This window comes from Nipponia nippon, unplaced genomic scaffold (assembly GCF_047370975.1).
Source record: "Nipponia nippon isolate SJK-2023a ecotype South Korea unplaced genomic scaffold, ASM4737097v1 scaffold_4, whole genome shotgun sequence".
Taxonomy (NCBI): domain Eukaryota; kingdom Metazoa; phylum Chordata; class Aves; order Pelecaniformes; family Threskiornithidae; genus Nipponia; species Nipponia nippon.
The window spans coordinates 88,320,510-88,342,899 of NW_028262358.1; the positions used below are offsets into that span (position 1 = coordinate 88,320,510).

At 39.9% G+C, this 22,390-nt stretch overlaps 1 protein-coding gene across 1 annotated transcript in view; it reads left to right on the top strand.

The window, feature by feature from the left end:
- ME1 (malic enzyme 1) overlaps nucleotides 1-22,390 on the top strand; it is a 190,768-nt gene that overhangs the window by 152,716 nt on the left and 15,662 nt on the right. The window contains exons 8-10 of the mRNA XM_087777022.1: nucleotides 5,759-5,856; nucleotides 8,131-8,244; nucleotides 22,073-22,178. Of these exons, the coding sequence (XP_087633148.1) occupies nucleotides 5,759-5,856; nucleotides 8,131-8,244; nucleotides 22,073-22,178 (318 nt within the window). The remainder of the gene's footprint in view (nucleotides 1-5,758; nucleotides 5,857-8,130; nucleotides 8,245-22,072; nucleotides 22,179-22,390) is intronic.

Genomic DNA, 22,390 nt, shown 5'->3' on the forward strand with positions numbered 1-22,390 from the left:
GTGATGGGCATGGGGCTTCCAATTCTTTCTCTGTCCAAGAATTTGAAAAATTCAAAGTCGAATGACATGTAATAGCTCACATGTTGATATCATATTATCTCAAATTCAGATATTATGTGTGAACTGTAGAAAACCTCTTTCATAATATGAAGTGACATTTGCTTCCAGGTGAAACAGACATTGGGATTTTTAAAATAAAATAATAAAAAAATCATATTAAGACATATACTGTAGGTTATGTGAAGTACATTTTTCTTCCAGTGTATTCAGGATATCACCTCTCCATTACTCAGTGGTAAATTTACATTGAAATCAGTATGCTTTCAAGTCAATTTCCCACTGTAGCTTTTGTGTACTTTTCCATGTGTATATGCAAGTATGGGTATGTGCAAGTATTCTTCTGTTTCTTTTTTTGCTCATTATGGGTTAAAAAAAGAAATCCATTCTCACCATGTTCCTGGGCAACTGGCTCCAGGTGGCCCTGCTTGAGCAGGGGGGTTGCACCAGATGACCTGCCAGCCTCAGCCACCCTGTGCTTCTGGGACCCTGTATCCCTTTTCAAATATACCAAATGGTTGCTCTTTTATAAAGGCTCCGTTTCTCCCTCTCTAGAGCCTTTTCCTCTCTTTGCACTGCCTGCCTGCTGCAGCTGCAGAGCAGCGCAGTGCGCATACAAAGCTTTGAAAAGCCCGTTCGTGCCAAGGCGAAGGAGCGCCCATCTCTTAAAAGAGGGTCCTTTTGAACTACTCATGGCCATAGCAGTTGCCTCACTGAGATTGCACCTTTTAGGTAGGATCTATACTCTCACCTTTCTTCCCAGTAAGCATAGGAGAGGGGAATGGATTTATTTTTTTCCCTGGCCTTCTATGCAGTGTTATTTGGAAGAGTGGCCGTGTTAGCATGTGATTTCCATTATGCTGTGTATTGAGAAATACGAATTTTACTTTTACCACTTCCTAATCTTTTAGTCCAGAATGAATAGCTCAGATTTTAGGATGTGCTGCAGAAATTCCTCCCCTCTACTTGTTTGTTAGCTTTTTAAGACAAGGTAGGGAAAATGATGTAAAGGAACTACTAATACATGATTACAAGTTTTATTTTTTGAAACTTTAAATAATGGACAAATGCTTCAGTGCCCTAAGCCATTTCTTGCTAATTTAAATTAAACTTCATCCAATAAAAATGAAGTTCTCATTCCTCATGTTTTGGGGCTTTTTTCTCCTCTTTTTTCTTTAATTGTTGCATCTGCTGAAAGAAGACTCTGTGCTCCAAAGCATTTATAATGTGCCAACCCCAAAAGGCCATGGTCTCTAGGATTTCCTTTGACATATTCATGCTCAGTCGTACAGTTTACAGTAACAAGTAAGGCTAAAGAATCTTGGACAGAAAGCAAAGACTTGATAAAGAATAGTGTACTTTGAAATTTCACATCTACTGTATTTTTACAAGATATGACTCACCTTCCTAGAAGACTATAACAAAGTGTTTGCTGTCACAGCAGCTGACACTGCCTTAGAAAAATATCCTTTGTTCAACTTGCTGTGGTTATTCTTCTAGAGATTTGGGGAAAATAGAATCGGTTTTCAAAATCATATTCGTTAACAATGTCTATCTTATTCTGCACACAAGGGATTTAAGCTGTGCTCTGTGGGAGAGGGAGGCGAAGCCATTTCTCTCCTTCCTATAGCGATGACAGTCGGAAAAACAGCAAAATTCTGTTTCTGCTTCGTAATGTCTGTGAGAAGTGGTTAGGCTTTGGCAGATGGATGTGAATTGCATTTTGATTCTTTTCAAAAACTCGAGTCAGTATTCAGGGTGAAATTTAAGGTCATGCCGTTAGTCAGAGCAGTTCCGGTTAAACAGATCTGCTATTCACGCTGCCGGTGCCCCCCTTTCAATAGGAAGGAATAAGGGAAGCTGCTGACGAGGAGTGATGACAGCTGCTGCCAGCAGCAGTGATAGTGGGTTCAGTAATCTAATAAACTGGGTTATTATGCTTTTTAGAGTCAAATGGCTGAATAAAACCAATGTGGAGTACTTTTAAAATACCATCTTTAAAGCAGTACTTCTGTGCAAATCGTGATTTGTGAGAAATGTGATATTTAAGCCTTTATATATTGCTATTATAACCTTTTTTCTGAATCACCCTCATAATGAACATACAGGTAACGATAACTCACATCCTGTGTAAATAATCAATGCAAAATGTTATTGACATTCAATATAGTATTCTATTCATGTTTCATATCTCTCTTCTTTTTCCTTGAAACAGAAGGCAGTATTGTAATGGAGTTTCTAAAAGTATCCCAACTGGTCATACTTAATCGTAGTCCATTTTTCTGGCTAACAGACTTAGCAACAGTACATCAGCCATGAAGATAAGCAGGATCCCAGCATTCCCATTTGTTATAAATTTATGGCGTTTCCTTTTGTCTCTGTCACCAGAAAGCGGCTTGAAGAGCAGCTTTCCCAGCTCTCTGAGAAGTCCTCTGATGAGGGCAGGGAGCTGTGGCAGCCACAACTTCTGTCTTCAAGGGCTGGAAACAGGACCTTACAGTGCTTCAGCTCAGCTTTCCTTTTTCAGGAGACGAGATTGATGGTCTTCGGAATAAGTCATGTTATGTAGGCTTCCTCCTCCTCCCCCCCTGCAAGCACAGCTGTGTAATATAAAATAGAAGAAAGAATTTGGCATCCAATGAGAGGATGGGATTTTTTTATTGCTGGTGATGAGGATTGTTTGGTAGAGTACCAAGGGAAACTGAGAGCGCGGCCTGACTTCTCTTTTGCCATTTTTGGTCTTTGCCAATTTGGCACTCGCCAGAGGAAGACTTAATTTCATCTGGGAAAGAAACAAGCTAGCTGTTGGATACTGTGGGGTGGAAGTGTCTCAGCCTGACGGTTGTTGTTCCCAAAGCCGTGCCTCAGAGGAACCATTTTTTAGATTTTTTTATTTAGAAATGAGGGAGAAGAGAGTAAATGATCTCATCTCTCAGAACAAGTAATAAAAATGACTAAATAACTAAAAATGACAAATTTGTATGGTCTAAACATTAAGTGGGCTGAGAACAAGGTGTCCTGTATTTCTGATGATTGAAGGGAAAAGTTACAATCAAAAGCACGTAACAAAATTTTTAGTTCTAAAGACACATGTTTTTGAACTGTTCAGGTGGATTTACTTCAAAAAGTAACTTTCTAAGGGACTTTCTAACTTTAAAATGTGTTCTTAAATTTTAGTAAGGGTTAAAGTTTATTTTTGAAAAAGTAACCATTCATGAAACTCAGATGATTCTACCTATAAACCACAGATTCAAACCTAGCCTTCAACACCCAAATGATGTATTTTAAGGAGAGGTTTACCCAGTACCAGGCTTCTTACTACTTCTCTTCTTTTAGTTCCTTAGCTACGTGTATTTGAAACTTAATGGCCTCTGTGCCTGCAATATGAATACCGGTTTTGAGCATCTCCTTGAGTTTAATATAGAGATTACTGCTATCTCAGCTTTAAACTTCACCTTGCTTATGAGAAAGTAGACTTGTGCATAGCAAAAGTACATTCTTCAGTGGAGCTGCACGTTGAGAGAAAATGTCCAATGTGCAGATTCTGGGCCAAGTGCTTTTGGAGGGCTGGTCATACCTATTTCACACTTTTTCTGAAGGAAAAGCTAGTAGCAATGTGAATTCTCTCCTCAAAAGCAACGAGGTGGCTTGTAGACAATTGCAGTTAGGGCTGTGGTGATCAGGAACAAAATTGTAGGACACAGCAGATCTCCTCCTTGCAATTTCTTGCAGGCTTCTCAAAATCATTCATGGCCTTATCTTTGGTTTCCTTGGGTCAGTCAATGGCAGCCGCTGCCTGGAGAAGGAAGAATTTGGTTCTTATTCCCAGAACTGAACAAGGGGGACATCTTGGGACCCGTGTTCGTCTCCCTGTGGTTCAGCTCTCTCTGAATCAGATGGGCATCATAAATCTTCAAAGACTGTTAAAACTGTTTTACACTTTCAATGCCTGATCGTTAGTGGCTGGTACAGCTTTTCCAATCCTGATGAAATCAACGCTGTCCACTATCGGTTCTTCGGAATCCCCTCTAAAAAGACACATTGAGCACAACTTTTCTGCTGGCATCATCTACCTCACTACCATATCCCCATCCACAGGATGTCTTTATGGGTTCTGTGAACTTGTTGAAAACTGATGCACTTTCTCAGTTTTTTTCCGGTATTTAATGGATCCAAGTTCCTTGCAGGAATAAGGAGTCTGACTGTCTTTTTTTGGTCCACCTTGTGCCTGGGCTTTAGTGATGATGATCATTTGTGAAAAATACAAGCTTGTTACCTGAAGTCAGTAATCCATGAAACAGTGCCTTCCCCCTCCAGTAGGCTTTGTTGGGGAGAAAGACTAACTGGCCTTTGGATCAGAAGAGCCAGGTATCAGGTCCTGGTGACTAAATACAACTTTCTTCAGCATGACAGAAGCTGATAGCTAGACTCAGCAGCACTAACGATTCAGCTGCAGTATTGTGTATAGATTTGGGTGCTGCAATTCAAGAAAGATAAGAAACAAATGGATAAAATCCAGAGGAGAGAAATGAGTGCCAAGTGTTTTAGAAAACATAACTTTCTGAAAGAGTGGAAGAATTGGAATTGTTCCACATAAGAAAAGCAGGTTAAGACACTGTTAGTCTTCAAATACAATACACATCTTGCTGCGAAGAGAAAAGAACAGGTGTTCCAGTGCTAGATAAGACAAGAGGCCAAAATAGAAGAAGAAGAAAAAACATTTAGATTTGAAATTTTCAACAAAAACTATATGGAAGCACTGGAATAGCTTGCTGAGGAGATCATAGGATTATTTGAAAGAAGATGTTAGGAACAAGTTAGACAAAGATCTGCCAGAAATCACAGAGGTATGGTTGATCCTGCCATTGTGAACAGGTTTGGACTAGTTGCCTGCTTGAGATCCCTGTATTGCCCTACTTTTTATTAATAGGTGTTTCTGATGAGGAGGACCAAAATCTTTCCATTCAAAGACAGACAGGTATCTCATTCTTTGTGGTTCTGATTTGGAGAAGAAAGGTCTCCACAGGCTAAATCATAAAACTAAATGTTAGCCTTTTTCCCTGTGTGGCGTAACACAAAGGTAGATTTAAAAGGTACTTCCAATGTTCTAGATGCTAGTAACCTGGAACCCCTGTCACAGTGGACTGGAGTCCTGAGGGCTTTCAGACACAGTAGGAGAATCAGTGTCTTAAATAAGCTGGCCTTACTCTTTCAGCTAGCTTAGCTTCTCTGTAAATGTTCAGAGTTTGCTCTTCTACTCTGACAACCTCCCCATGAGAATGAAAGTTTTATTTTAGTCTTGTATTTTACTGTATTTGAAGTATATCTATTTGAAGAACGAGACCAGTATCTTAGTTTTCAGTACCTGGAGTCCTTCAAAATACTTCTGTCTGGGCTATCACATCCTTTCCTTCTGAAAAAGGTCATAACCAGAATATTTTAAGAGTTTGAATGCCCCAGCCATTATGCCCATCCAGCAGAATCAATCAATCATATTTTATTTAATGCTACTCTGAAGATATTCCCACTTACATTTAACTTTCATAAGAATAAAGTAGAGCAAACTCCAGTTCCACTGAACTTTTTATTACTACCCTAAGTACTTGTATCTTTCAGCTGAAAGATGCTGTGGAATTATTTAAAATGTAATGCTTTGTAGTTATTTCCAGAATAACCAAATATATTAATTTTTTTATTTCAGGAACTGCATCTGTGGCTGTTGCAGGTCTTCTTGCAGCTCTGCGTATCACCAAGAACAGGTTATCCGATCACACAGTGTTGTTCCAGGGAGCTGGAGAGGTATGTATTTTTATCCATCAGGAAAAATTGTACCATGAAGATTTTTCTTAATATTTAATCAAGTTATATGTACCTAGTTAACAAGAAGATTAAATGGGTAGAATGATCACTAACATCTGCTGAAAGCTGATTCTTAATTCTGAAAAATCTCTGATCATCTGGTCAAACTTCATAAGACATTTTGCAGAGATCTGTTCTCTTTAAAACTTCAGGGTTTAGCTCTTCAGCTCTAAATTATTGAACTGGGGATGGGGGAGAGAATCAGAAGAGTAAAAGTGAGAAAACTTGTGGGTTGAGATAAAGACAGTTTAATAGGTGTAGCAAAAGCTGCACATGCAAGCAGAGCAAAACAAGGAATTCATTCACTACTTCCCATGGGCCGGCAGGTGTTCAGCCACCTCCAGGAAAGCAGGGCTCCATCACACGTAACGGTTACTTGGGAAGACAAACACCATCACTCTGAACGTCTCCCCCCTTCCTTCTTCTTCCGCCAGCTTTGTATGCTGAGCATGATGTCCTATGGTGTGGGATATCCCTCTGGTCAGTTGGGGTCAGCTGTCCCAGCTGTGTCCCCTCACAGCTTCTTGTGCACCCCCAACCTACTCTCTGGTGGGGTGGTGTGAGAAGCAGAAAAGGCCTTGACTCTGTGTAAGCACTGCTCAGCAATAAGGAAAACTTCTCTATGTTATCAACACTGTTTTCAGCACAAATCCAAAACATATCCCCATACTAGCTGCTGTGAAGAAAAGTAATTATCAGAGTCAAAACCAGCACAAATATAAACAAACAAAACTTTTTGGAAAGATGAGGAAATATATCAGGCCACCAAAGAGAAATGAAATAAAATCTATTTACCAGAGTCAGTGTTATTTAGTAAGAAGCAGTGCCCCTTTGATTTTTCCTGTCATTAAATATAGTTTTTCAGTATTTTGCATGTTGAGATCATCCATTTCTGAAGATTTTTATGCACATTATTTTTTGATACTAATTATCAGTCTAAATTTCTAAGCCGCTGACACACAAGTGAAGGCTGTACTTACCCACAGTGTAGCTAGCTGTCATCTCTTGTATGAAGTCTACAACCCCATGCAGGCTTCTGAAAAATATTATTCATGGTCACCAAACCCCCCTATAGGTGCAATATACTAATCTAGCTTTGTGTAGTCCAGATATCTTTAATTTGATTCAATATTTGGTGCTACTGAGATCAGGTCTGTAGTTGTCAGAACAACTTGCATCCATGTCTGGCATGTCAACGCCTTTGTACATCAAGACTGGCCGTCTCTCTGAAGTTCTTTCCCCTGGTTTTGCTCCATGTTCAACAGGCAGACGAATCTATGGTCTAAAGTTTATTTTTTTTGTTAATATTGTCAGTGTGCCTGTTGCTGCAAACAGGTAATGGTAGATATCATCCCTGCCACGGGAACTCATTCCTGATAAAACGACTTATTTCTTAACTGAAAAAGGGGAATCTCACTTGATTTTCAGTGAAACTGAATAATAAAGAACAAGAAACAGAGTCAATCCCATAAATATGTATATGAGTTGGTAATCAGAAACACTGAGTGGTCTGTTGGCTCATTTTGTTGCCCGTTTTTCAATCTGTACCTGTATGATATTTGATCTATTGGATGAAATATTAGAAAATCCCATAAGAATGATACATGCTTCAGGAGAATATTGATAAGTGAATTTTTCTTGCTCCTGCTTTCACTGGGAGCATAGCCAAGTCTAGAGTTACAAAACACATGAATAGTAGGTAAAAGGAGACTTACCTTCTTGATGGACATTTTAAAAAAAGATAAGAGCAAAAAATCTTTTAGGACTGCATTTTACTTTCTGGCATGCAGAGTGTGGTTTCCTTTGGTTTAAATCACAAAAAAAAATCTTACGAACAAAACAAAATTTCAAAGAAGAAAAAATATTTAATGTATTCTGAGATGGTTATATGGAACAAATGTTAGTTTTAGCATTTTTCATTAGACTTTGAACATTTATTATGCTCTCCATACTGTAAATGCCATCTTATGATTTATCTACACTATGATTTATCTATATGATTTAAGATTTATCTATACTATTTATCTACATTATTGTTTCTAATTACGAAATGGTAGCAACAGTTCATTAGTGTTTACTTTATGAAAAAATAATGATTCAGTTTTATTGTTAAATAAAATGGAGAAACTTTTCTAAAATAGCGGGTAGAGGAAACAAGCAGGGGATTTCTTTCATTTCTAGTTTCGTATACTACTTTTCTTCTCTTTCCTGCAGGCTGCACTGGGGATAGCAAACCTCATTGTTATGGCTATGGAAAAAGAAGGGGTATCTAAAGATGTAGCTATCAAAAGGATATGGATGGTTGACTCAAAGGGATTAATAGTAAAGGTAATACAATTTTCTCATTCCTTTAAATATCATGACAGTTATTTGCAGTCTGTAGGTAAAGGCAAGAACGTATTCTTTGTGAAAGCAACTACAACATTTTATCTCTCCTGACATAGCAAGCTGTTTTTCTTTTCTGAAGTGTGTTAAATGAATGACAGACTCCCATGTTCAGGGCGGGGGCGTGATTATGCTGGGAGTTCCTGCTCTATTTCTATTAGGGATGAGCACATAATGAAGAGAATTTTTCAGCAGTTCATTAAAAAATGTGTAAGGAAAGAAATGTTCAACTTGTGGGTTTACTATTTCCCAAGTTAATGTGACTATTATTTGTTAGCACAATCTTGCACAAAGATGTATAGATACTTTATTGGGATAGCATTCAAGGATTTTCTAAAAGGAAGAAAAATATTTTTGAAGAGAATATTTTCCTGGTGTTGCAAGCATGTCATCCTTCTGCAAGAACTGAGATATATTGCATCAAATAGCTTCTATGCACAGTGATATAGCTCATGTTGCAGATGTTGTGGTCTGCAGTGCTATCAACACTGGTCAGAATTTGAAGCTGCTGAGAGACTTCATCAGTCACCCTTACCTCATTCCTTCCATGTGCCAAAATAAAGAAACATATGAATTCCATGTGCCAGAATAAAGAAACTGGTATGTTTTAAAAGGTGGTTATGCATTTAGTAGTTTGTGAGCTACTTAAAAGAAATGGATGAGAGGCCAGTTGGCTTTGCTTTTTCACCTTGCCTGTTGGTTAGCAGTGTTTATGGTCATCTTTGTTAGTACTGCGCTCTTGCCCAGTGTTCTTTAGCTGTCTAATATTTAGGATCTTTTGTAGTTCACATACCTTTGCATCAGGAGCATGCATTCTGCAGTCAGTATCTGTGTTTGTTTCTTGAACAGCGTCACAGCACCTTTCACTCATACTATTAAAGGGAAAATACTAAGATCATAGATATTGAGATGGGAGAGTATTACTAAGGTCATCTTGGACATCCCTTGCCAGAAAGCACAAAAGTAGCCTGATCAGGTACAGAAGAATGCTGGTATTTGCTACTATCCAAGACACAGATTTTTTTCTGGTGTTTTTTTGTTTGTTTGTTTGTTTGAATGAGTGTTTTTAATTCTTTTGGTTTCATGTAATAATCTTAAAGTGCTTTTGCATCCAAACACAGATGACTGAAGGCCCGTGTATCCTCTGTGCCTGTTGAAACCTAGAGGTTGCCTAAGAAGAATGGTGGGTTGCACAATTTCCTCCACCATACAGACTGGAATTATCAAATAATACAGCTGAACTAAAATCACCTCCTGGTAGTGCTAAGGAAACAGACAGGGGCAGAAGTATAGGAACTTTACAACTCTAAAGCAGTAAAGCAGGTCTCAGCTGCGTGTCCGTCCAGCCAAGGTGGTTAACCAGCCTTTCTCCTCTCCTGCTCGTTTCCTCTTCCTGCTCCTTTTACACCTCTCGCTGCTAATTTGCTAGTCAGCCGAGAAGCTGCGTTGTTGCTCTTGGTACGCAGCAACTAATTCCTTTCACAGTTTCTAAATTTGTAGTGATTTGGTGACTGTATTCTTTCCTCACCACCTTCTAGCTTCAGTGCTCTCAAGTGGGGCCAAAACCCATCAGTGTCTCACACAGCCTCTACGTTCCTTTCCTCTGCTTATTCTTCTTGGTGGGGCTTTAATTTGGGTTTTGTCCAAAAAGCAGTCCACTGAATTTCATGTTCTGCCCGGAGTATATTTGCGAACTGTTTGTGATAGCCAGACATAACAGCTGTCTGAGATAGACCAGGGCTGAATTTGTGGCCAGATGTTGACGCAAGCAGCGGGAGCCAACGGTGCGCATTTCGGTTCATTGCTGGTGTTCCTGGAAGACCTGCAAGCACCAGTCTCCCTCTCTGGCCATCCTGGGGGGGCTTGAGAATGGGTGGGTGCTTACTGCTGTGGTGTGTTTGAGTGCCGAGCCCGCTGGACCTAGAAGCTAGAGATACTTCAGTGCGAGGCCTGAGCTGGGCTTAAGGAAACCCGTCCTTGGTCTAGGGCTCTGTATAGCTTCTCTTGGCTTTCTTCTGCAGCTAAATGTTCCCCCTAAAAAAAAAAAAAAAGAAAAAAGCCCCCTCCCAGAAGAAAGAAAATACAACGTAAGCCTCTGGAAGCTTGTGATTTAACTGCTGGAAAGTCATTTATACAGCAAGTAAATAATTAAGCTATTACTGGTTCCTTTTTCTGGCCTGAGGGAGAATGCTGTACTTTAGGTCCACTTAGGAAATTATTTTGGCTTTAGCTGATTGCAGAGAAGTGCTGCAAGGCTTGAAGGACTTTCCAAACTCTTAGAAATGAGATAAGAGAAGTAAAATGAGGAAGATTTGTGAGAAAACTGTACAATGGGAAGGACTCTATTATTAGAAACCTTTTCATTGTTGCAAAGATAAGATTTGCCAAGCCACAGCACAGATCACCAGTTAACCAACTTTTGCATAAACTAAACTGGCTTTTATTTCTTACTACTAAGGAGGTATATCAACGGAAACCGGTTCAACAAGAGTCCCTTAAAATTTGCCCCATCAAAAACTGTGTGATCAAAAGAGTTTTACTCGAAGCAGGGAGACCTTTTCAGTCCTAGAAATATTCTGATCTGTTGCTTTAGCAGTATGAGAAATAACAGACTCTCTGAAGACTCAGTGATTACTTTGTCCAACTAAACTAATTTTTACATCATTTTTATTCTATGCTGTCCTTTGATCATTAATTTTGCAATGCATGATTATAGATTTAAACATTGCTTGTCCTTTCATCTACTTTCTGTAGTATTTCAACCAGTGCAAACCAAAGAAAAATAACCTTGGAACTTTTGTTGACCTGACTGCAAACAGTTTCCACCTTTTTCTTCTTCCCCCACCCCCAAAAGCTGCCACGAAGTCACTTATCAGGCTTTTTTAGCTGATTTTTCCATTGTGGCTTTTTAATTGTTCAAGTGCAGCTGTGTTTTCATTTTCCTGTTAATATTTTTTTCGTTTCCCCTGGGAACCATCTTTTTTCATTAAACCAAGTTTGATGACCAACTTTTCTGCTATGTTGTGGTGAAAAATCTGGTGATGAAGGCTCTGTTTGTTATACTGTCTATAGTTGTGTTCGCTGCTTCATTCTAGAGACCTTATAATATAGTTCATATTGTTTTGGGGTTGTTGAGGTGTTTTTTTAATCTGTTCAGTATGCTTTCACCTTTCAAAGCTATTTTTTCTCCAAAGGTGGATGAGGAAGGTTTGCGGATCATAATATCATTGGAATTGTGCCACTTGAACTATATGACTTTACTCTTTGAAACAGATACCAGTCCTCTTGAAATGCCTGTCTTAAGTATCCCAGTGCATTCAGATGGAAGTTTTAATGTTTAATTAAAAGGCTCTTTTAAAGTCACTTTTGCACTCCTGTGTACTTGGAGATTATGCATAAGCAGTTGGGACTCATCTTTAATTCTGAATTTCTGAATTCTGTCACATTGTCACGTTCTGTCTGATTAATGAATAGATATTTACCTATGTGAACACACTGATGGGTAATGTCTCCCACATTCCTTTTCTTTCCCATATTCTCAGTGTTCCCATTTTTTTTCTATTAAATCACACAAATATACATAAATGTGTGATGTGTGGTGAACACATTTTGTGTCTTCTTTAAAGCTGCTATAGTGTCATGCTTAACTATATTAGTGGCCAAATCTTCACCCATGAACTTCAAAGACAGTAAATTCTTTTGTGTCAAGTAGCTGAGAAGAGGCAGAAAGTGATGAACAGTATTGGGATGTTCATGAGGTTCACCATTGTCTGAGCATTTTAGTAATGTGCTGCAAATGCTTCTTTTTTCTTTCTTTTCCTTTTTTTTTTTCTTTTTTTAAGGCAGTACCAAGAACAGGGTAGGGTGATAGGCAAGACAGTTCTTGGAACTGCCTAGGAATACAATGCAAATAATAAGGCATTTTTAATATTTAAAGGGAGTCAGTAGAAACCCTTCACCCTCTGCCAAGAATGGATGCTCCTCTGCTGAGGATGGATGACAGGCTGATGGGAGAGTTCCTGGGCTGCCAAACATCACCACTTCTCCTGTGGTGAAATTTATCTGTAATTTGCAAGGCAGCACGAGATTTTTCTATGCCACATAATCTCCAGTGCACAAATGAAGTTCCTTCACATAGGGATGAATGTCATCCTTAATTTTAAAGAGTATATCAACATGGAGCAATGATGCTTTTGACAGTTTTGTACTCTATGCTTTCTAGTTCAGCACAGTAATACTTGCATCTAATCGAGTGCTTTGTATTTTACATGTCCATTAGATGGGTGATCTTAACCCCTGTAAGACTTCAGATCGAGTGAAGCCCAAATTGAATGGCAAGAACATCAGTTGAGGTTCCATAGTTGAAGACCTCAGAGTAGACCCCAAAAGTTTACCAATTTATGTGGTCCTAAATAACTAGAATGGAGATACCGAGGTAATCCTGTAGATAATCCTCTAAAATTTTTTCATTTTCCCTCCTCCTTCCCCCATTTGAATATCCTTGGCAATCTTATTTGGAAAAGGTCCTCACAACTAATTAACTGGCAGTGGATATGACCCTGATTAAAGTTCATGGTTTGGTCAAAGCTGGATACACACATAGTTCAATCTTTGCTTAGAGAATGACAGAAGAGAAAGGAGGACGTTTGGGACAAGCAGAATTTCAGTACCATATAGGTGTGGTTGCTCCTATTACAGTCAGGAGAGCTCGTGTAATACGTGAAAGAGCCTTTAGAGCCCACAACCATGTATCTTAATATCGAACTGAACTCCATCCTGACTGTCTGATTGTTACTGAATTTTCTTATTTTTTAGCAATAATCACTTTTAAAAAAACCTTTGGATTTCATTCTAGATACTTATTTGTTTAATGGTTTTAATGTTAACTTGTATATACCACTTAATATTATATCTGCCTCTTCTGCTACCTTTTAATTATTTCTATCTTTCTTTTTCTCAACAGTCAGTTATTCTCTTTACTTTTGTCCTTGATCAGTTCATTTATGGCTAACTGCAACTGACTATGACTTTTTTAGCCACAAAACCGCTTTGCGTCTTAGCAAAGACGCAACGTCGTTAGTATCTCCAAGGTGCCACAATCACTTAAAGCAGCTTCTGCTTTATTTTACTCATGTACTATCCCAACGAAGCAATCCTTGTTTGCTTTGTCAGTTATTCTGATGTCTAGGGAATTAATCTGTGCAGTTTCATCTTGCATTTATCTTGTTCTATATGAAGTATAAGTTTTGCAGAAAGGAAACACATTAATTTGTCTTTGAACACTCATGGCATTACTCATACTCAGGCACTAATATATGAAAACAGGTGAGGACAAGGCAAAAGGATGATTGTTGGGGTGTGCTCAAGGAATAGCCACATTATTTTCTGTAAAAGAGATGCTACCAAAAATTCAGGTGTTAAATTTGTTAGCATGTAACTGTTTCCTCTTTGACACCATGTATATTAGATGTCCTGATGAGATGGTGACCTAATTTGGATGGTTTATGATTTCTTTTGGTCATGCTCTGTTATTGAAATGAATGATTGTTTTGCTCTATTTTGTTTCTGTTGTTCAGTGGGTTCCTGACTTGCTTTGCTTCTCAGATCTTATCTTCTTGAAATAATTTTGTCCTGCCTGTTGTGTGCTTATGTACATGGAAAGGGTATTTTATAAATTTTACAGGACTTAAATAAACAGCCCTAATCTTCTAACAATGTGTTTTAAAGTCAACACCAGAATTACATTTCTTACCTAAATCGTATGTTTTACTGCCAACCATTATGACCTTATCTCCTCAAAATGTGTTTTTTCACACACTTGGCAACAAACTCTTTGTTAATTCTGTGTCCAAGTTGCCTCGTCTGGTTTTAATTTGCTCTCTTCACCTTTAGGTGTTAGGTGATGGGTCTGATCAGGAGGCACAGTCACTTTATAATTAGGGTCTCAGTATGGGGATTTGGGAGGGCTTGTGTGTCTGTGCTTTTTGGTTCCTGAATGAGGTAGCACCAGAGTGCCTATCACCTGCAAGCCCTTGGGCTTCCATAACCCCTGACCAGTGGGTCCATATCCATACCTCCACCTTTTTTTTTTGGCATTTTGCGACTCCTCATAACCGATACTCTCCTGGAGTTCTGGCTAGGGAGGGCGGCCAGGCCTGTCCCCTCCTAGCACGCTCTCTGTGCCTCTCCTGTCCCTTCCCTTTCATGCTTCTGGGGGACTCCCCAGAGAGGTCCCTCAGCTCCCAGTGCTGTCCACAGTCCCTGCCTAGAGCCCATCTGGAGATGATTCATCCACAACCTTTAGACCATGGATTTACTTGTGATGAAAGAGATAAGAAGCCATGTTTGAGATCATCTCCCAAGAGGGAAATGTTTCACCACCTTCTCCCATGACTCTTAACCACATCCTTTTTTTTCCCCTTCTTCCTTGATGCTTTAAAAACTGTTTGGTTTTTTGTTTGGTTTTTTGTTTGTTTTTTGTTTTGCTCTTAACTCTGCAATAGGGAACTCACAGGAAATGCAAATAAAACAAAAAAATTTTGCAGTTGGAAATATTCACCTTACTAATCGATTGCTTTGCTTTTTGGTCTACAGTTCTCGTGTCTTTAGTGGTTCTCATGTCTTCAGTATTTAAGAACTTCAGATGAATTTGTTAATTTATCTGTGTATTGATCTCTGTTCTCCTGTTTAAATAAGCCACAGTTGACACAGTCAAATGGAGGCAAGTGTTTATATAAATAGATTTGTGCCTTCCTGGTTGTGAGACGGGACGAGTGCCAGCACCGCCTCTGATGTGGGACAGTGCAGTCATCAGGGTGCTCTGGCTTATTCTCAGCTGCCTCCCAGCTGATGGACAGAGCAAATCTTGGAGAGCTTCCAGCCCTGCCTCTCTCGCCTCACTGACATTAAGCTGCTCTGTTCTTCAGCCCTGGTTCGTGGGGCAGCCCCGACAGGACCAGCTCAAACAGGCCATGGCATTAGACTTCACATTGGTGGTATTTGTGAGATTTATCTCCTGTTTTGTAATATCCCATATAGATGTCTGCTGTGCAGTCTGGTCTCCTGTTTTTACAGCTGTTTTCTATGAATTTTCTCAGGGTTTTATTGATGGGTCATTTTTGTCTGTTATCTCAGCCTCCATTTTATTCTATATATGATGATATGAGTAACTTTCTGTGGAAACTGTGATGTACGTTTGCTTGAAGCCTGATCCCAGTATCTCCTTTGCTTCTTGTGCTGTTGATCAGCCACTAAAACAAAATACTTAAAAGAACCCTCCCTCAAACTAAGAATTGCTTTCAGTTCAAATCCAAAATACAAGCAGTTTTTCATAAAACTATTAACTACTGAGTCCTGTGAGGTGGGTTGATTCTGGCTGGAGGCCAGGTGCCCACCGAAGCCACTCTATCACTCCCCTCCTCAGCTGGACAGGGGAGAGAAAATATAACGAAAGACTCGTGGGTTGAGATAAGGACAGGGAGAGATCACTCACCAATTACAGTCACGGGCAAAACAGACTCAACTTGGGGAAATTAATTTAATTTATTACTAATCAAATCAGAGTAAGGTAATGAGAAAATAAAAACTAAATCTTAAAACACCTTCCTCCTACCCCTCCCTTCTTCCCGGGCTCAACTTCCCTCCCAATTTCTCTACTTTCTCCCACAGAACAGCACAGGGGGATGGGGAATGGGGGTTGCAGTCCCCATGAACATGAACTCATCACACGTTTCTGCCGCTCCTTCCTCCTCAGGAGGAGGACTCCTCACACTCTTCCCCTGCTCCAGCGTGGGGTCCCTCCCACGGGAGACAGTCCTTCATGAACTTTTCCACCATGTGTCCTTCCCACGGGCTGCAGTTCTTCATGAACTGCTCCAGCGTGGGTCCCTTCCACGGCATGCAGTCCTTCAGGAACAGACTGCTCCAGCGTGGGTCCCCCATGGGGTCACAAGCCCCGTCAGCAAACCTGCTCCAGCATGGGCTTCTCTCTCCGCGGGTCTGCAAGTACTGCCGGGAGCCTGCTCCAGCACGGGCTTCCTACAGGGTCACAGCCTCCTTTGGGTATCCACCTGCTCCGGTGTGGGGTCCTCCATGGGCTGTAGGGGGACAGCCTGCCTCACCATGGTCTTCACCAGGGGCTGCAGGGGAATCTCTGCTCTGGTGCCTGGAGCACCTCCTCTCCCTTCTTCTTCACTGACCTTAGTGTCTGCAGGGCTGTTTCTCTCACATGTGCTCACTCCTCTCTTCTTGCTGCTGCGTGCAGGTTTCTCCCCCCGCCCCTTCTTAAATATGCTATCCCAGAGGTGCTACGACCATCGCTGATGGGCTTGGCCTTGGCCAGGGGCGGGTCCGTCTTGGAGCCGGCTGGCATTGGCTCTATCGGACACAGGGGAAGCTTCTAGCAGCTTCTCACAGAAGCCAGCCCTGTAGCCCCCCGCTACCAAAACCTTGCCACACAAACCCAATACATCCTGTTACTTCCTTTGGCTCCTTGAATTAAAAGGTCCTGGTGTCCAAGTGACTGTGTTTTGCTATTTGTAATAATAATATACGATACCAATGACTCATCCATTAGTGAGTATAGACATTTTAGGATTGCCAAGATCTTTCATACATAATGCCATGATCTGAGAATGCTGCTATTGTTTCTTTATCTCTGTACTTCATCTGCTGACTTAACACAGTCCACATTGTAACTCCTTTGCTAATAAAGAATTTAGCTCATATTACTTTCCATCTGAGATACCACGGTGACTTCTAATATAGCAACATATCTGTTTTCATCTTGCTTTGTTCTCTTTTGTTCAAATCCAAAATATCCCATAGGTTTCTTGGTACAAAATGATACTGTGATGGAGGCAATACTTTTCCCCTCCAAAGTAATTTCTGACATTTTCATTCAGTCTTTGGACTTAGGGTTTATTAATATTTTTGAGTATTTTTAATATTCTTCACCTTCAGCATTCTAATGAAGGTGTATTGTATAGTTTGTTCAGGCAGCCTGAGTATGCATTAAAGATGCTATGGTTGTCTTCCTGGTACTTTAGTATGTAGGACTTTTTTTTTTTTTTTTAATTCAAGCAAACTTATTATAATGCCCATACCAAATTATTTATTCTATAAAAGATAAGGAAATAATATAAGAGTACATAGTATTGTGAAAAGTTATATAATGAAATGTTGATGCTTTTTTAAAATTTCTTTCTTGGGATGCTGAATACATTTGGGAAGTTAAAGCAAGAAGGGTATATAGCCTTTTTTTCTAACTTTACCTTCCTTCTTCTGTTGAAAGAGTTTGTGAGTTTGTATCTTCCCCTCTGAAGAGCTGCACAGGTATCATGTCAGTCTGTTAGTTCATCTGTGGATTTCAATGTGAAAGACTTTCCTTTTGGATTTAGGGAGTGTCTCTTGAGGTGGGAAAGATGCTTGTTATACATCATAGAAAACATATTGCAACTTAAGACAGCTGCTGTCTGGCCTAGATGAGCCTTCATACTGCTATGTGAACAACGGTGCAATAACATTCTTTGGTAGGAACCCCTGGAAAAATTCCTCCCCTGCGTGGCAAGCACTTAAGTCCTTCAGTGAAAGAGTGAGACTGTATTGAGGCTTGGCATACTGAAAGGGGCACATCTTTAGATTGCTGATTTTTCTGAGCCTTTTTCATTGAACGATTGAATTTTTAATACTGCTAAAAGAGCAAGACAGTGGACTTAGAAGAGAAATACGAATGTGACTGAAGATGATGTTTCTACTTAAAAGACTCAGAGCTTTATGCGCAGAACCCCAGAGCTCACTGAAATTCTTTCTTAGTAGGGAGTATTTTAATTTTTTTTTTCCTATTAGAAGAAGAAAGGAAATATCAGTGAGCTGTGTGCCATGTTAGTATCTTAGGATTATGGAGACGCAAGCAGACCAGAGCAGTTTCTGATTTATGCTGCCTTGTGTTGATCCTCTACAGCTCATTTCCTAGCAGCAGATAGCCAGAGTACAAAAGCTAGCTAAGCCAGGGCTGGCAATGGAAATGTCAGAAGCCGGGCTCTGCACTTCTGGAAGATCTTTTAGTCAGAGCATCTCTGCACTGACAGGTCCATCCGCTTTGCATCTCTCCACTGTCAGGAGGGAGGCAAGACAGAAAACCACACAAATCCAGAATTGAGACTTCTGCATTTTGGCTCCATTCTCTTCTCTCTGCTGACTGACAAAAACTCTGTGATTTCTTATTCCGGCTATAGGCATTCAGGGGCGGATGTCTGGAAGCTCGTACAAAATGGACTGGCAACCCCTTACTTTGAGGTTAAGCAGGCACAAAACTGAATTGTTTTTTCCTTCCTGCAAGTCATTGCTTGCCCTGTTGGCAGGGCATGGAGGAAAGCTAGCTATGCTCTTGCTGCCGCCTCTCTACTTTGTGGAGAGCAGAACTTAAGAATTTGCCAATTTGGGGAGAAAAAATACGATCTAAAGCACTGTCCTCTAAATTATTGGAGTTTTGTAGCCAAATCAGCTGGCTGGTCTTGAAATCTCAGACACGGTTTTTAAGGAGGTGTTATGCAGCTCCTTTAGGATCACTGAATTAACAATTAAAATACATTTCTGAAAATCTGTTTAAAAAATGTATTAATAAAAAACCCCTAACCATTGAATTTCTAAGCATTTTCCAAGCAAAAATCTCTATGTACATAGCTGTTGTTATTTTTGCTAAGCCACAGAATTTAGTATTTCATTCTTAGTTAATATATTAGAAAAATATTTACTTGGAGACATGATTCATTCTGACTAATGGGATCAAGCTAATTCAGACCAAAGCTGAATAAAGAAATAAATTTAAAATTGTTTGGCGTTTGGTTTTTTTGGCTTTTTTTTTTTTTTTAAGAATGGTAGAATGCCCTGTGTGAAATTAAATGCAGATAGAAATTAAGATAGGACAGAAATGAATCTGACCTAAGCTAACCCATCTGGCTAGCATTAGCCTCATTAGCGAGTGGCCCAGAAAGGGTTGCAGTGGCTCACATCCAGCTTACTGTTTGAGTACTCCTTTGTAGCTAATTAAAGGAGAGATGATGGTCAATGTCAGTAGGAAATGGGACTTTGAATCCTTGGTGTTGCATCAATAAGTGTTTTAACAGCTCTGCCGTTATCTTAATTTTGAAATGTTGAAGTACCTTCTCGAAAGCCAATCAAGTGTAAAACCGTATAAAGAAGTAACTCTGTTTCATGGAGGATTTTGGTTATTTGTTCTGATTGAAAATTAAAGAATATCAACATTTTTCTCCTCTAAGATGTCAGCCTGGCCTCTTAGCTGTTATGCACTGTGGAAAAAATCAGAGGTCACCTTTCCCGAGAGGTCTGCCCAGATCTGCAGATCCTGGAGGTGCTCAGAGCTACCAGCTTGCCACAGCCTGAAGAATGAGGTGGTCATAGCTCTTAGAGGCGATTTCTTTTTTCTTGGTAGCCCAGGGCAGTCTCCTGGAGGCTGGATTTTAAGACCAGATCAAATATGGTCTTTCTCAATAGCAGCCTGATAAGCTGTTAAGGAACCAACTGAAGAGGCAGCGTGGGATCAAATGGTCGCCCATGGCACCCGTTCCTGGCTCCCCAGGAAACCTGCCTCCAAGCCAGGCTCTGTCAAGCATTTCAATTTCAACCAACCAGCCGATTAGAATGAAAAGTGGCTTTTATTATAGTATTTTGAATTATTCCTAGCAACAAGCTTTTGGCCTGGAAGTCATAAATGCATTTTTTTCTTTGGTGACTAAAAAGAGAACTTCATATTTTTCCCCTGAAAATGTTAAGGAAAATTCCTGCTTTAAAATGAGCATCATCTAAACCGTGTGTGTAGACTGTGGGGACATCTGCTGGGGTGCTGGGAAATGGCAGACTTCAAAATGTGTATTGACGGTGGAATGATTCGAGCGTGAATATGCCAAAAATTGTTAATATTGCAGCATTCTCTGGAGGCTGAGAATTTCACATTTTACCCGCGAAGGAAACCAGGTGCCTGTATTGCAGTATTTCCATGCTAATCGCTCTAGGAGAACACTTAAGACCCGTATAAGCACATCCAGACATAACCCTCTTAATTTAAAAACTCTGTATTTTGGTCATGTAAAAAAATCTGCAGAAGAGGAGAAATCTCTGGAAATTCCTTGTAATCATGGGAGAGCCAAGAGAAGCTGGCGTCCTGTGAGGCAGACCAGCTTAGGCAGCCCCAACCGCATAACAGCCTTCTGCGGCTTCCTCTGGTACCCTCGGGATGGAAACGCTTTTCTGGTAGCTGGAGATGAAAAATGGCCTTCTCTCCTGTCTACCAGCTCCTGCGGTGGCCGTCCGAGGACAAGCAGAGGAGCTGCAGTGATGGGACTGGCACAGCCACACGTTGCCACACTGCAGAACTGTGGTCTGAAATGTAGCATCGCATTTCCTGGTGTTGTTAAAATTAAGAAAAATGCCATTAAAAAACTAATCCCGTCTTGAATCTGATAGTACACGCAGCCCTAAATTGAGGCAAAATTGTCAAATTCATAGACTTTGGTGGAATCGTGGAATGAATTCTGTTCCCATACTTCAGTATAGTCTTAATTAACTTGCAAAGATTAAAGAAACTTTCATCTCATCAGTTGGAAAAGATGTGGCTGGGGAGATGATCTATATCCGTTCTGGCTATTTGGTCAAAATTACATTTAGCCTTCCATTTTCCTCGTGTACTTCCCTATATACCTGTATAATCTGCTTCTTGTCATCTGAAATTGCAAGATGTTTGAGGGGCTGGCACTGTCTTTTAGATTTGTGTTTGAAAAGTGCCTTTGCAGTGATGCTTTCTGCAGGCACGAGAATAAAACAAGGGGTGGAGGTACATGCACTTTAAGCTCTTCTGCTGAAATTTTCAGATGCCTGTGTACAGGCAGAAGTCCAGGTATGTAGACAACTCATATAGTTTTCACAAATTCTGGCCCCTTCTTGCCCCGCGCTCCGCGTTACTTACACTGAGCTCAAATCCTGTTTGCAGCCCAGTCCATGCCAATGATACTCTGTAGCCCTTTTTTCCCTGCATCTATTGTATTCCACTTGGAAACCTTGTTGGGCTTCAATGGGTGGAAATTGCCGGTATAGATGAGGGCGAAAGTTGTTTCACAGCTGAGTCAATTTTCTTAATGCAAAAACGGTGCACCAGACATCTGGTTAGAATTATTTTTATTCCATCCTTAAGAATGAATGACTTAAATATGAAAAATGTGGAGCAAAATATAGGCTCCCCTATAGTCTATATACTCCCCCCATATAATCTCTATACTTTTAGGCAAGAGCAAAGCTAGGAGAAACTATTTTTGTTTTGCTAAGTTATGAATCCCCCCCGTCCTGGCACATCCATACTGTTTGCTATATAAATATATTTACGCTTTATCATTAGTGACTTTAAGCGTTTGACCAAATGTTAACAGGTAAAACAGCTTTAAGAATGCTTCAAAGAAGAAATTAATGATGCTTTCATATAATTGTTAATACAGTGGTGTTCTACAGCTGTCATGAATTTAAAGTAAAAATATTGAATTTAATTTACCTACTGCTTAGAGAAATAGATTAGTCCTAAATTATGCTAAGCGTGTTAGCTGTACACAGTGTAACTTTTTCTAATATGGTATTTGGTGATAGACGCAAAAGTAGAAATGAAAATCGGACATGTTAAACCAGATACTTTGTAAACTGATTATCCCAGAATATTAGGTTCCATTAAACTTATAATAAATATCTTTTTCTTTTTTTCCTTACTCAGGGCCGTGCCTCATTAACATCTGAGAAAGAACGTTTTGCCCATGAACATGGTGAAATGAAAAATCTAGAAGATATTGTTAAAGACATAAAACCATCCGTGCTAATAGGTAATTTCTTTTACTTTAAAGCAATGACCTTATTCTTTGTTGGAAAAAAAAATGGGGATGTGGCTTTGTCTGAAGACAAGATCAAGTTCCTCTGAACAGAATTTACCTTTGTGTGTTTTTAGAAAACACTAGGTGCATAATGGACTCTATTAAGCAACTGAACAAATAGTAACTATCCAAGCATGTAACACTGCTTTCACTCCAACCCATCC